Source organism: Capricornis sumatraensis, chromosome 11, assembly GCF_032405125.1.
Source record: "Capricornis sumatraensis isolate serow.1 chromosome 11, serow.2, whole genome shotgun sequence".
NCBI classification, from domain to species: domain Eukaryota; kingdom Metazoa; phylum Chordata; class Mammalia; order Artiodactyla; family Bovidae; genus Capricornis; species Capricornis sumatraensis.
In genome coordinates, this window is record NC_091079.1 from 7,074,759 (window position 1) to 7,090,440 (window position 15,682).

Here is a 15,682-nt window from a genome sequence, read left to right on the forward strand (position 1 = left end):
TGTGCACCCCGCCAGGCTCCTGTGTCCATGGAATTCTCCAGGCAAGAATAATGGAGCGGGTAGCCAGTCCCTTCCCCAGGTATCTTCCCAACCCAGGAATCAAACCTGGATCTCCCACAATGCAGGTAGATTCTTTACCATCTGAGCCACAGGGAAGCTCAAAAGTTTCATGGAATTCTCCAGGCAAGAATATTAGAGTGTTTATCTGTTCGCTTCTCCAGGGGATCTTCTTGATCCAGAGATTGAACCTGGGTCTCTTGCATTGCAGGGAGATTCTTTATCATAGGCCCCCAATAAAGAATAAGACCTGACTTATTATGTTAATGGCTCTTAGAGATAATGCTTATTGTAATAAACACACTAACAAAACCTAGCTAAGGAAAACAGGCATTTGAAAGTCCATGAGTTTTTCAAATTTTACCTTTTTTAGTAGGCTGGTACCACTTTTCTACACAGACATTAATGATAAAACTTCCTGGGTTTTCCTTGAGGTCTTCCCCATTTGTTTTCTGTTTCTTTTTTCAGTTTATTTGCTTTGTATCTCTCAGCCATTGAGACAAGATCCTCTGGGACACTCTGAACCCAATAAATGTCTTATTAGAACTGAGATGATTCCTTTAACATATCAGCTTTTCTATAACATGCTAACATGCCTCCAAATAGTCAGAGAATCTCCACAATTGATTGCAGATACCTTCCAAACAGAATGAAATGTGTCCTCTGCATAGTCAACACTGAATTTTCAAGGTATAACAACCAGTCTGGTGGTAAAACCCCCTGTCAGTAGGTACGCAGCCCTCCTGCTCACATGGCCCTTCATCTGCTTCCCAGTGCCTTTATCGTGCCATTTTCTCCTCTTGAGGAATGAGGACATGCCCTGCTTCCTCTACATTCTCCAACCTCCACCCACTGGGCTCTTCCTCAGCAGCGTTCAGTGATGCTCCCCCACATTAGAACAGGCTCCCCAGTTATACATTATATTATATCATCATATTATATTATAGCACCTCATCTTTGCCATGTTACAACCCTCAAAACACACATTAATTATTTGCTTAATATCTGTATTCCCTGATAGGCTGTAAGGCCCAGTACTTAGAATAAATGAAACTTGAACCTTATAGAAAATAGAGCTGCATATTCTCACCTGATTTGCTCTTTCCAGAATATTAATTAATTCACCAGCAATCTTCCAATCATTTCTAGTGATAAGGGTAATAGATACCCCAGTCCTCCTTCAAGGGGGGAAAAAGTTAACATAATTTTATTTATAATTTATAGTAATGATTCAGGTAGAAAAATTGAATAAAACTATAGCAAAACATCAATTCTTTCACAAGCCCAACCATGTATGATGCAGTAAGATTTAGCCATTCAGACAAAGAAGATGTAGTACATATATACAATGGCTGAATACTACTCAGCCATAAAAAAAGAATGAAATAATACCACTTGCAGCAACACGGATGGACCTAGAGATTATCACAATAAGTGAAGTAAATAAGACAGAGAAACACAAATATCATATGGTATTATTTATACATGGAATCGAAAATATGATACAAATGAACCTATCTCTGAAAGAGAAACAGAATCACAGACATAGAGAACAGACTCATGGGTGCCAAGAGGGACAGATTTGGTGGAGAAAGGGAGTGGGAGGTTGGGGATAGCAGTGGAAGCTTTCACACATAGGATGTCTAACAGCTAGTTCCTACTGTATACAGCATGAAGAACTATTAATATATTCAAAATCCTGTGATAAACCATAATGGAAAAGAATATTAAAAAAAGTATATATATGCATCACTGAATCACTCTGCTGTACAGCAGTAATTAACAAAACATTGTAAATCAACCACTTCAGTTTTTAAAAAAACATTTAGGCACTGAAATAGCAATTTGGGATCTAATCTTCAGCTGATCCAACAGCACATCACAGGAGTTTTATGACTCTGCTCAAAGAGAGAAAGCAAAGATCTTCTTTTTCAAGGTAAGGACAGTCTGTGAGAAGAATGAGGGGTATCCCCGGGGTTGGTGGGCAGGCTCCACAGACTTACCCTGCTCTCCCGGTACGTCCCACTCTGTGGACATATTCTTCGATGTTTCGCGGAAAATCATAATTATAGACATGCGTTACATCATGGACATCAAGACCACGAGATGCTAAATCAGTAGCGATCAGTATTCGCACTTTACCTGCAGAGTAAAACCCAAAGAATACAGACACATTCTGGTACAAACCAACCCAAGACATACCTGTCCCCTATTAGCTAATCAGGTGAAATATTACTCCTTTGAATATTAAAAATACTTACGGAGAGTGCATGGGGAAAGGATTACTTAGTCTTTCTTTTTTCTGGCCACAGGCATGTGGGATCTTAGTTCCCCAACCAGGGATGGAACCTACACCCCCTGCATTGGAAGTCTTAACAACTAGGCCACCAGGGAAGTCCCTACTTCATCTTTTTTAACTGCTGGCAATTTACAACAGAATAGATACCACCATCCAAATGGTTCATTAATCATGTCAAAGATATATGCCTTTCAGGTAAATGAAGACAACCATCCCCCACTGCAAATTCTTACCTTGATATCCAGGTTTTAAACATGGGCTGAAGAAAGAGAATCTGATTAACATTTAGAGCTAGTTCTGGGATCTGTTAGCTGAAGGCAAATATTAGACATGGGTTCCATGAAAGGTGCTATCACTCAGGAAGACCAGGCATTGGGCAGTTTTAAACTGCAATATTAACTGTATAAATGTACCTGTTTTAAAGCTTTTTAATGCTCTCTCTCTATCACTCTGTTCTCTATTGCCATGCAGAGACTCTACTGATATACGCCGGATACCCAGGTCACTTGATAAATGATCAGCCCTAAAACAAAAAATAAAAGTCAGGGGTCTAATTGCTTATTTGAATACCACAATCAATTCATTACTGTTATCTCCCCTGGCAAGAGTCTGAAGTAATGTACATATTTTAAGACATACACCCTTCCCTCGTTTGAAATGATTATACAAATAGAAACAATGCTAAAACAAACACATGACTGATGATTTCAATGTAAAAAATACACTCACACAGCTTTCCGGCTGACAAATATTATGACTTTGTCCTTGGGAGACATGCTCTCGATGAAAGCTTGGATATGTGATCTTTTCTCATCTTCTGTGGTGACAATTATATTTTGTGTCACGGTACTTACAGCCTAAAGGATTCACAGATCATAGTACATCAACATTAATGGGCAATCTCCTTAATGGCTCAAAATCCATCTTACTTCTGTCATTGGTTAAATGTTTTAATAAACTGCCAGCAGAAAAAAATGGCAAGTTCTTCCAAAAATCTCCCGTTCCTACTCAAGGATTTAGAGCTTGGTCTTTGACTTATACCACTTAGTTACCCAAGATAAGCTAGGAATTTCGAATGCTTGTCAATGAGCTGAAAGCAACTGGTTGCTATCATTTGAAAAGGAATAACCATGGGTTGAGGCCAAGCTTACAATAACCATTGCCATAAATTATGGCTATAGCCTTCACAATGTTCAGCTTATGACACTAAGAGCTTCAATTAAGTATTGTGACAACTTAATACAAAATTTCCAAATATCATTGTTACCATTTTTCTGCCCCCAAGATGAAATAGTTTCTGAAGTCTTTATCCTGTCTTTTGTGAAATCTAATAAAATAAGCCCAGGCAATAACTTATTAATTATCACTGATTTAAGTAAAAGATCAATTTTCATTAATAGTTAAAAGGCCAATTTCAATTATGAAGTGAAAGGCCAATGAACTTTATAATGGCAAAACATTTACAAAATTAATAAGATATAAATAGTAATTAAAAATAAGCTTACGACTAGATCCAAAGTACCAACATACACAATCATGGGCTCTTTCAAATAAGATTGTGCAAGTCTACGAACAGCATATGGCCATGTTGCACTAGAGATAAAATGTAATACAAAAATGTTAAAATGTTTATTAGGAATCAAACATTACTAAGTTTCCCATGAACCAAAGTACCCAGGAAAGACAAACAGTACTTTTTAATGAGGCTGACTTCACAGAAAATATATGGTTCATATTGAACTGCTCAAAGAAGCTACTAGATTAAATCTTCAAATAAGTTTAATAGGTTTATAAACAAAAGGTGAAGGAGAGGTATACCTTTCCCATCTACGGGGACCTAACATGAATTCAGGTGTTAGATTAGTTTTCTCTTGGCCTTTATAAATGGTAAAAAATAAAAGTAAAAACCCAGCGTTTTTCATACATTGTGTGTGTGTGTGTGTGTATGTGTGTGTGTGTACGTGCACGTGTGCGCATGCACGCTCGACAGTCCTGTCTGACTCTTTGCAACTCAATGGACTGTAACCCGCCAGCCTCTTCTCTCTACGGGATTTTCCAGGCAAAAATGCTGGAGTGGGTTGCCATTACCTACTCCAGGGTATCTTTCCAACCTAGGAATCAAACTTGAGTCTCTCGCATCTTCTACATTGGCAGGCAGATTCTTCACCACTGCACCACCTGGGAGCCCTTTTATACGTTGTCGGCAGACAAAACCAAGAGCTTGAGCCAAATAAAAACATTTTAACTGCAATGATGATTGGATATGTAAATTCAGATGTTTCTTCAGTCATATATTATGAAAACCACCACCTTCTGTACTTTAATACTAATTAACAAAGTTTACTTAGGAAACAAAATGAACAAATTTAGTCTATTTCCCCAGTTATATACTGTTCCTTGCCTCAGTTTATCTTGGCTAAAAAGTGTTCTGTGATCAAATATTCACCTCTAAGGACAGATGGTTACTTTTTCCAATCTGAGACCCCCTATAGAACAGTTTCCCCAGGATGTTTTCATAAAAATCTTATTTTTAATTCAGGGAACCCAATAGTCATTGTTAAACTGTTGCATTGAGTTGCTATACTAAGTGATAACATATCTTTCGCCAACAGATCTCAAAATACTTTTAAGTAAGGCTCTAAAATCAAATGAATTCTGTTCCACTGGTTCTACTTTGCAGACTGGCAAATTAAACATATACCTACCTTGTCATAACTGTCTGCCTGTCTGGACGTACATCTAATAAAATCTTCATTATCTGGGGTTCAAATCCCATATCCAGCATTTTGTCCGCTTCATCTAATACCTGCATTAGAAAGGGCCAAATTAGGGGAATTTCCTGGTGGACAAGTGGCTAAGACTCTGCTTTCACTACCGAGGATGTGGGTTTAGTACCTGGTAGTGGAACTAAGATCTTGCAAGCCACACAGCAAAGCCAAAAAAAGGCTAGATTAGATGTGGACGGTAGCTAACATACATGTTCTTTTCCTATGAATATTAAGATAACTTTCTCATTTCCTCCACTACCTAAACTATGTGTACTTGCAACACCATTGATTTGTTTGACAACATGTAAGTTTCTAAATATATTCAATGAAAATATAATTTAAATGTCTAAAGTATTCATGTGGAATTATTTTGTACTTATCTGCATTTTCTAACATTTATAAAATATTAAAATGGAATTATCTTTAAAATGTGTATTTTAACAAACTAGAGGGAATGAGAAGCATTCCTAGGATTTAAAACTATTATGAAATGGATAGCCATTCTGAAAGGTTTGATGAGAGCTTCTTCCTCCCAGGGCCCCAAACCCCTGCTCCAAGATTACCAGGTAGGTTATGCTTTTCAGGTACACAAAGTTATTCATCTGAAGATCATGGAGTCTTCCGGGAGTGGCGATGATAATGTCTACACCTTTTGATAAGTCTTTTATTTGTCCATCTCTATCGCCACCACCATATATACAAACACTTAAAAAAAATACATAGGTTCATGTTCAGGTGAGGAATACCTCTTCACAATTCAAAATCCCAACGAACCTAAGCCCATTTGGGGTATAAAATTTTAAAAAGTATATAAATCAAAAGTATCAGGCTAAGTATAGTCCTGGCCCCTTTCTGAGAATGATCCATAGCCATCAACCCACACTGATGTGTCCTACAAGGTCCATGTTCGAATCCTCATTACCTGACCCCACCACCCCAGCTACAGTTAATTTGAATGAGGGGTAATCAATGCCTGGCCACATACTGAGCCAATGACATCTCATTATGTGTGAAAACAATGAAGAGGATGTCTAAAGCTACAGAGGATTAAAATGCTGGTTCAGAGATGGCCAAAGAAAGCAACTCACCTTTTAAGACCTCTGTACGAGTATTCAGAGCACTCGGCATCCACCTGCAGAGCCAACTCTCGAGTTGGGGTGAGGACTAACATGCCAGGCCCGTTCCTGGCTCTTTGGAGAAAAAGCACATCAGTATCCATCTCAGGCACACAGGACCTTCGTCCAGTGCCTTCAAAATCGGCAGCAATGAACATCTAAGTCATCAACATGCACCTCTCATAAAAAGTTGAGAAATAAAAAGAAAAACAGCCTGACCAAAGAATCCTAGAGCCCAGACACGAGCCTTCTCATGGAACACAGCCAGTGCTTTTCTGTGTCAGACATTCTCAGAGGACTGTACTGAATGCGGTCATTGGAATAAACTTTCCAACATCTCACTGTGAAGACTTGTGGTGGATATTACCTGCTGCTTCCTGAAAATGTTTCATCGATTTATATCCACCCACACAACAGAAAGTGATTTTTCTCTGAGATGAGGCACTGCCCTTAGACCAGAGCAATCAAACACTGCATTTTTTGGCATTCTTATCTACTAAACCCCTAAAGAGTACCCAGATGTAGAAATTCTTACACAGGTTGGGAGTCAATATGAATAAATCCAGGCATTAAGTAGGACAATGTCTTCCCTGTTCCAGTCTGGGCTACTCCTATCAGATCTATTCCTTGTAGAATGATTGGCCACGCCTGTGACTAGAACAGAATGATACATATTAAAATAAAAAGTACATTTCTTTCTGTCAAGTATTCCTCCTCTCCCAGTCCCAAACTTCTCAACATTTTGAGTGCTAGGCGGTGGTGGATGTGCTGGGAGGATGCTTATAAGAGACAGCTGTCCCTGGTGTTATAAGTTCAAATGACCAGAAATTGGCAGGGGGAAGAGGGGCAGCCAGTGAAATGTTAGAATTAAAGAAAGCATACCTGAATTGGTGTTGGCTTTTGAAAACCTGCCTTTTGAATATTTCTCATAACTTCAGGGTAACATTGAAATGCATCCTCAAAATTACAAGTAGGGTTAGGAAGAGGACGTTTCTCACCATCTTTCAAGTCATCACAAATTATATTATAATTTTCCTTCCTTTAAGAATATAGAACAAGGATATGGATTAGTGGCTTTGATCACTTTACTGTCCAAGAAAGAAATTTTTTCAAACATTAAGGGCATATCTAGGAATTCAAAGGCAACTGATTGAAATCAGACTGTTGGTTAAATTATAGTAAATAAGTAATACAAAATAGAAGCTAGTTCATCTTTTTTTTACCAGAACAGTTCCAGAGAAGAAAAATAATTACATTGTATGCATGAAAGCCAATGAAAATTTCATGAAAAGGTTGAGAACAGAAACTGAAAATTATATGCTTCATGAATCAAAGTCAGATTTGGCAAACACCTGAGGGCCTATAACATTTCACTCACATTTCCTTAATTAATCCTCAGCAATCCTTTGAAGTGGGAATTACTCTCATTGGACAGATGGTCTTTAGTTATTTGTCCATTGTCAGAGCCCTACCTCAATCCTAGAATAACTGCTCTGTCTGCTGTACCATACTATCTTAGTTTTATAAAAGATATTAACAGGAAAAAATGTTACCATTAGGACTTTTAGTTCCATATAATAAAGATTTAAAAGTAAGAAATTATTCTATTATTCAGATATCAGATCAATTTCTTATGATTCTCAACAGTTGTAGAAATAATTCTATAAAATTACTGCTGAATATGACAAAAACTAACCATGTCTCTCTTTAAATTTAAACATTAAAATTCAGTTCCTCAATTATATGGGCTACATTTTAAGTGTTTAATAACCATATATGGATAGTAACTACTCTAGACACGAATACAACCCATTTTCCCTCCTTGCCAAAAGTTGTACTGATTAGCAATCTCTAATATATGATTTCAGATGCAACCAAGTGTTTTTTTGAATATGAATAAAGTTTCAAATGCAATCATTTAAAGTCTTTTCTAAGTGACCTAATTTACTAACCTAATTCTACAAATACTCACTAAAAAGTATTAAAACTAACCCACCTCCAATTGTCTACTTGTTCTTGTGACATTGAACTTGTTTTTTCTGACTCTATGTAAAAGTTTTTCTTAACTGGAGGCAAACCTGTGGAAAAAAACAAAATTTAAACTTCGATGAGTAATGAGAATTCACATTTTACTGTCATTTATTCAAAGCAATAGAAATCAAACTAAAATATATATCAAGTTCACCTTGCAGACATGGGGATTTTAGATAGTTGTTCTATACTTTGCCAACCTCTAGGAGATCTCCAATTTTGGTTTGTCTTTAAATTACATTTTTCACCCAAGAAAGAGATCTTGAATAATTAAATACAAAATAAAATAAGCCATGCTTTACAAGACACTCAGTCATCACAACTGACAAATCTTTTCTCATAGCAGATTAATTTTCTTTGCTTTGAAGATCCATCCCATTAGTGTTAAGGAATAAAATATTTACCCTTATTCTATTCTCTGAAGCTACTTTGTTTTCTTTTTTAAATGCTCATCAGGACTCCACCAACTTAAATCCTTTTTCTGTCCCCTGCTGCTGCTGCTAAGTCGCTTCAGTCGTGTCTGACTCTGTGCGACCCCATAGACGGCAGCCCACCAGGCTCCCCATCCCTGGGATTCTCCAGGCAAGAACACTGGAGTGGGTTGCCATTTCCTTCTCCAACCTCTGCCCCAAATCTTCTAACACTTGTGTTGTGATGGCATTGGACAGGCTGACCACCGTAGTCACATAGTAATGGTCACTGCTTAACTTTAAATAAATGGTGTTTACTCTGAAATTCAATGAATAATATGGAACATTATACTTCATACATAATTTCAAGTGAGAATTTAAAAAAATCTGTTTCCTCAAGAACTGTATGTACTTTTTAAATGTTTTCTCCCTTTTATTTTGCCCTTCTTGGTTAAGAAACTCCAAGATCAACTTTTGCTCAGTCACAGCAAAATGTTAACTTACAGTTGGCAGGTTTACTCACTTCATTTCCTTTTTGTCCCAATTTTCTAATTTTATTAAACTTGTGCAGTGAATCATCTCAAAGAAGATGAGATATCAAAATTTAACCTCCCATTTATAACATAAACCACAACACTGACATAGAAACTATCATGCCCTAGGCACTACTTATAGCATTTCAAATTCTACTGTTATTTTGCATATAGATTTCATTACTAAGAGCAACACTTTTTTACAGAGGCTGCTGCTGCTAAGTCACTTCAGTTGTGTCTGATTCTGTGCGACCCCACAGACGGCAGCCCACCAGACTCCTCTGTCCCTGGGATTCTCCAGGCAAGAACACCGCAGTGAGTTGCCACTTCCTTTTCCAGTGTATCAAAGTGAAAAGTGAAAGTCAAGTCGCTCAGTCATGTCCAACTCTTTGTGATTCCCATGGACTGCAGCCCACCAGGCTCCTCCATCCATGGGATTTTCCAGGCAAGAATACTGGAATGGGTTGCCATTGTTTTTGCCATTCACAGAGGCTAAAAACCTCAATTAAGAGAAACAACAATATACTATAGAAAAATGCCGGGATCCAGCACTAACCTGCCCACTTTTTCTCATTCCATTTCAAAATGTTTTCTCGGAATTTATCCCAATCAATCAATTTCTGCTCTCCTGAAACATCCTTCATTGCATCTTTTCCATCCGAAAGTTGGACAGCAGCAACACCTGTTAAAAAAATTCCACATCAGTTTCCAAACAAACCCTACCAATATAAAATCCCAAGCCATTTTACAATTTTCTGTTTTAATAACCCAACAATAATAATGCCTGAAACATAAAATTTAGGAATTTAGTACAACAGTGTCATGACAATTCTGGTCATGGTTTTTCAGTTATTTACTTCAGATTTCTGAAAGGCAAAAAAAAAAAAATACTGGAGAAGTTAAAAAGCATGAGAACCTAGTGTTTGCTAATAAATCACACATCACTAAATCTTTATAATAATCCTGTGTGGCAGATGCTACCCCAAGTAAACAGAGGAAATAGTATCTTAGAGGCTTTTTAGAGGTACTTTCCCAAGAAACACCAAGATGCAAGGTTGCTAGCTGAATATAAGGCTCTCCTGGAAATGGCTTAATAATGGCTTTCTCTCTAGTCCAAGTATATTTGAGATTTTTAAAAATATCAAATACTTCAGCAGTTTTCAAAGTTAGTCACATTCCAGGGAAATGACCATAGACAGGAGGCTAGGACTAACCCTTGCTCTACTATCAACAGCGAAGTGTATTAAAAGGTTACTCTGTTTTACTCCAAAGTAAAACTGCTAGACTTAACCACAGATATTAAGTGTTTCAGTTTGAGGAAAAGTATTCTGGATTTCAAAGAAAAAAAAATTCCTTCTATAACATACTAGATTTAATGATGGCAAGCCAAAGCTTTGTTATCAGGAAAAACAGCTAATAATATGGCTTATGACACTGAATAAAACATTTAAAATTTTACAGGGCTCTAGGGGGCAAAACAGACTTACCAAGTTTGGGTTCTGTTTTGTATTCTTCTTGTTTTTTAACAAGATCATCTATCACTGTTTTTGCTTTGCACTGCATTGCCTTGGTGCCAAAGATTCTTACTTCTGCTTCAGGACACCCTCTTATTATCTAGATTCAAGGGGGAAAGCAGGTGAGATAAGTTCCCTTACCATTCCTCTGGCACTCAGTCTCATGTAGTATAAAAATGTAAAGGAAATACAGGATTGCCTTCAATCACCATCTAAGACATAATGAATAGACTACAGCTTAGATGAGTTCTTAAAAAGAACTATGAAAAACTTTGTCAACTTATCCCACCATATGTTAATAACAGGACAGAAATTAGAGTTAGGAATGACTATAAGTCATCCTCTTTAATGATTTAAGAACATAGAAAATTTACCTGTATTTTCGTGTATGTTGAGCTCTGGATCTCTTTTATATTTGACCCACCACGACCTGTTTTTAAAATTAAAGAATTTTTAAAAAATGAAATCAATTACAGGGAACCTACTACCTACTCTGGGTAAAGAACCTTCTCCAGTTCTTCCCAAATCATCCAAACAAAGGCTCCCAAGTTTCAATAATCAGGTTCAGTTTGTTAAAAAGGAAGCAGAAGCTTTCTATTCCAAATTGTGTGGGTGACAGGAGGCCCCTTTCCCTAGATACAAAGAATTCATCATCAGCCTAAGCAAAGACTAACTGGATAAAAGAATGTGGATAAACTGGAACCCTTACACAAAACCAAAAAATTCCAATTAAAAAATGTTCAAAGGTCTTGAATAGACCCTTCTTTGAAGATTTACTTATGACCAATGCATGTATATAAAAAATGATTAAATCATCAGATATGCAAATCAAAACCACAATGACGTATCACCTGTTAGAACGGCTCATCAAAAAGACAAGGGTTAACAAGTTGGTGAGGATGTGGAGAATGGGAACCCTTGTGCACTGTGGACAAGAATGGAAATTGATGCAACCACTATAGAAACAGCATGCAGATTCCTTTAAAAACTAAAAACAGAATTACCTATGATCCAGCAATCCCACTTCTGGGAACTTCATACACAAGCATTGAGGGACTTCCCTCGTGATCCAGTGGCTAAGAATCCACCTGCCAATGCAGGGAACACGGGTTCCATCCCTGGTCAGGGAAAATCCCATATGCCTCAGAGCAAGTAATAAGCCCATGCACCACAACTAATGAAACCCAATACTCTACTGAAGCCTGCAACAAGCCAAGAGGAGCCCTCACTCTCCACAACTAGAGGAAGTCCCCACATAATCAAAACTAAATTAATTAAATAAATACATTTTAAAAATCCTTTTAAAAAAAGAATCAAAACTAGGATCTCAGGATGATAGCTGCATTCCCATATTCATTTCAGCATTATTCCCAATAGCTTAGAGGTGGAAATAACCTAAGGATCTATGAACAGATGCCTGGATGAAGAAAATGTGGTGTATGCGTACAATGCAAGTTTTCAGCCTTAAAAGGAAATCCTGCCATTTGTGACAACAAAGATAAACCTTGAGAGTGAAATGAGACAATAACAATAACAACAACAACAAAAAAGACCCTGCATATTCCACTGCTGCTGCTGCTAAGTCGCTTCAGTCATGTCCGACTCTGTGCAACCCCATAGACGGCAGCCCACCAGGCTCCCTTGTCCCTGGGATTCTCCAGGCAAGAATTCCGCAGTGGGTTGCCATTTCCTTCTCCAGTGCATGAAAGTGAAAAGTGAAAGTGAAGTCGCTCAGTCGTGTCCGACTCTTCCCAACTCCATGGACTGCAGCCCACCAGGCTCTTCCATCCATGGGATTTTCCAGGCAAGAGTAGTAGAGTTGGGTGCCATCGCCTTCTCCAATATTCCACTTCTACAAGGTGTCTTATGTAATCAAACTTACAGAAACAAAGTAGAATGGCAATTGCCTGAGGGATGGGGGTAAGGGGGATGATGGGGAAACAGGTGAATGGGGAAATGAATTTTTAATAGGCAGATTCAGTCATGCAAGATGAAAACCTTCTGTAGACCTACTAAAAAATTGTTCTCACAGTCAACAATACTGTAAGTGTATGTTGTTTACCACAATTCTTAAAAGGGGGGAAAGCTTAATTCCAATCATTTCTAAATGCTTTTCAAAAACGGATTTGTAAGATTCAATATATACGGAGAAAAACAACCCTGTTTTTCAGCAGATAAAGCATACTTAAGTTAATACCCTACACCTTCTTATCTAAATTGGCTGTCTTCTTTGTTGTTCACTGCAGGGTAAGCTGCCAAAGATTTGACCTTTTTTCCCAAAGATTTCATAAGCGTAAGAGTTGGCTCTCCCAAATCACAGTCTCTATAAACTATCACCTAACCTGCCTCTTGAGAAATCTGTATGCAGGTCAGGAAGCAACAGTTAGAACTGGACATGGAACAACAGACTGCTTTTCCAAATAGGGAAAGGAGTATGTCAAGGCTTTATATTGTCACCCTGCTTATTTAACTTACATGCAGAGTACATCATGAGAAATGCTGGGCTGGACGAAGCACAAGCTGGAATCAAGATTCCCAGGAGAAATATCAATAACCTTAGATATGCAGATGACACCACCCTTATGGCAGAAAGTGAAGAGGAACTAAAAAGCCTCTTGATGAAAGTGAAAGAGGAGAGTGAAAAAGTTGGCTTAAAGCTCAGTATTCAGAAAACTAAGATCATGGTATCTGGTCCCATCACTTTATGGCAAATAAATGGGGAAACAGTGGAAACAGTGACAGACTTTATTTTTGGAGGCTCCAAAATTATTGCCGATGGTGACTGCAGCAACGAAATTAAAAGACACTTGCTCCTTGGAAGAAAAGTTATGACCAACCTAGACAGCATATTCAAAAGCAGAGACATAACTTTGCCAACAAACGTACATCTTGTCAAGGCTGTGGTTTTTCCAGTAGTCATGTATGGATGTGAGGGTTGGACTATAAAGAAAGCTGAGCGCCGAAGAATTGATGCTTTTGAACTGTGGTATTGAAAGAGACTTGAAAGTCCCTTGGACTGCAAGGAAATGCAACCAGTCCATTTTCTAAAGGAGATCAGTCTTGAGTGTTCATTGGAAGGACTGATGCTGAAGTTGAAACTCCAATACTTTGGCCACCTGATGCGAAGAAGTGACTCACCTGAAAAGACCCTGATGCTGGGAAAGACTAATGGCAGGAAGAGAAGGGGACGACAGAGGATGAGATGGCTGGACGGCATCGCTGACTCCATGGACTTAAGTTGGGTAAACTCCGGGAGTTGGTGATGGACAGGGAGGCCTGACATGCTGCAGTCCATAGGGTCGCAAAGAGTCGGAGACGATTGAGAGACTGAACTGACTGACTGAACTGATCAACTATCAGTTGCACTCAACGCCATCATTTTAGCAGCAAAGTACGTCAGAAAACTCGGGGTGGGGCTGGGGGAGGGGACTAGCCCGCTCGCAGGCAGGTGACTGGAGGCGAGGTGGGCGGGGTGGGAGTGCCGTAGGCCTCGCCCCGCACCGACCAGCGCCCTGCTACGCTCTCACCGATCACGGCGCCCACGCAGTCGTTCTTCAGCTTGAAGGAGAGCGGCGGTACTCGAATACCCGCGCCCTCGGGCTGCTGGAGGCCAAAGGAGCCCCTCTGGCCTCCACCCGCGCAGGTCCTTTGGGCTCTTCCACCGCCTTGGCTTGGCTCCTCCACCGGCCTCGTATCCGGAGCCCGAGGCAGCGCCTCATCCCGCCGGGAAGCAGCAACCCAGGAGGAGGCGTTGGCGCCGCTTTCCGGCCGAGACATGGCTCCGCGAACAAGATCCGGCCCTGCACCCTCGGAGTGCCGTCGAAGGCTGGTCCTAAGGGGCTGCCACGCAGTCGCGGCTCCGGCCCTTGCGCGCCGGCGCCCCGCCCCGGCCGCCTCCCATTGGCGGGTGCCACGCCCTGAGCGGGGCCGGACCAATGGTCTCCCTCCGTTCTTCGCCCCCGCCGATCCGCGAGCGCCGACAGCAGGCCGTGCGCCCGCCTCTGGTGCCTTGGGCCTTCCGCGCTCGCATGCGGCCTGGCCGCCGCGAGGACCCGCATCTCAGTGATACAGACGCAACAGTCATGTTCTCAGTGTTTGTTGTTTTTGAAAGCATAATGCACAAGTGTTTAATTATCCCTATTTGAATGGTCTTATTTCTGGAGAATAGCAAGATATTTTGTACTCTTTACATTCTTTAAAGGCTTCCACAGGTTTTGGCAAACACACGTGATCCTTTAGAGTAGTTCTAGGTGTGTCAGTGGACTCAGAATCAACCTACCTCACCAGCGCTTTAAGACGCGTTTAAGGTGGAAGCCATAGCACTCTGCAACTTGCCTAAACTGATGGGGCAAAGGTCCAGGGGGCCGCCTGCTTCTTCCAAGTGGTTGGAGCCTTGCATCAGGCCTGCGAGACACTGGCAGTGCTGCAGTCCAGAGATGTGCCCAATCTCATGGGTTAAAGTCTTACAGACTTAATGAAGATAGTCTGACTTGTTCATATTATTCCTTTATTATCTTTTTTTCTTCTTTATTATCTTTTTAAAGTCAGTGGAATCTGCAGTGATGTCTCATCTTCAACCCATTTATGATATTGGTTATTTGTATCTTCTCTTTTTCTTAGTTTAACCTGGCTAGAGGTTTACGATTTTTTATCCCCCAAAGAACCGGCTTTTTGGGTCCATTGGTTTTCTCTTTTCATTTCCTGCTTTCAATTTGATTTTCACTCTTTTATTATTTCTTTTATATTGCTTACTTTGGATTTAATTTGCTCCTCTGTTTCTAACTTCCTAAGGTACAGACTTAGATGACTGATTCTAGACCTTTCTTTTCTAATATATGCATTTAAAGCTATATGTTTCTATCTAAGCAGTTTTCACTGTATCCGACAAATGTTGTGTTGTGTTTTCATTTTCATTTAGTTCAAGGAGTTGTTACCATCAGGACTTCCTTGGTGGT

At 39.5% G+C, this 15,682-nt stretch overlaps 1 protein-coding gene across 1 annotated transcript; it reads right to left on the reverse strand.

The window, feature by feature from the left end:
- Nucleotides 1–459: 459 nt before the first annotated feature.
- On the reverse strand, nucleotides 460–14,504 carry DDX43 (DEAD-box helicase 43). Its single transcript, XM_068984044.1, has 16 exons — nucleotides 14,255–14,504; nucleotides 11,102–11,157; nucleotides 10,701–10,827; nucleotides 9,770–9,895; nucleotides 8,236–8,317; nucleotides 7,122–7,278; nucleotides 6,775–6,893; nucleotides 6,213–6,314; nucleotides 5,688–5,829; nucleotides 5,062–5,162; nucleotides 3,862–3,949; nucleotides 3,086–3,213; nucleotides 2,770–2,879; nucleotides 2,061–2,199; nucleotides 1,148–1,235; nucleotides 460–576 (listed from the first exon to the last, which is right to left on the reverse strand). Exons 1-16 carry the CDS (start codon nucleotides 14,502–14,504, stop codon nucleotides 460–462), a joined length of 1,932 nt encoding a protein of 643 aa, XP_068840145.1.
- Between the last annotated feature and the right edge of the window lie 1,178 nt (nucleotides 14,505–15,682).

Excerpts from the sequence above, each read along its gene's own strand:
- DDX43 (XM_068984044.1), bottom strand. The coding sequence starts at position 14,504 with ATGTCTCGGCCGGAAAGCGGCGCCAACGCCTCCTCCTGGGTTGCTGCT. Across the intron at positions 11,158-14,254 it reads CTGCGTGGGCGCCGTGATCG|GTCGTGGTGGGTCAAATATA; the intron begins GTGAGAGCGTAG and ends TTTTAAAAACAG. Across the intron at positions 6,315-6,774 it reads CATATTGACTCCCAACCTGT|AGCCAGGAACGGGCCTGGCA; the intron begins GTAAGAATTTCT and ends TTTTCTCCAAAG.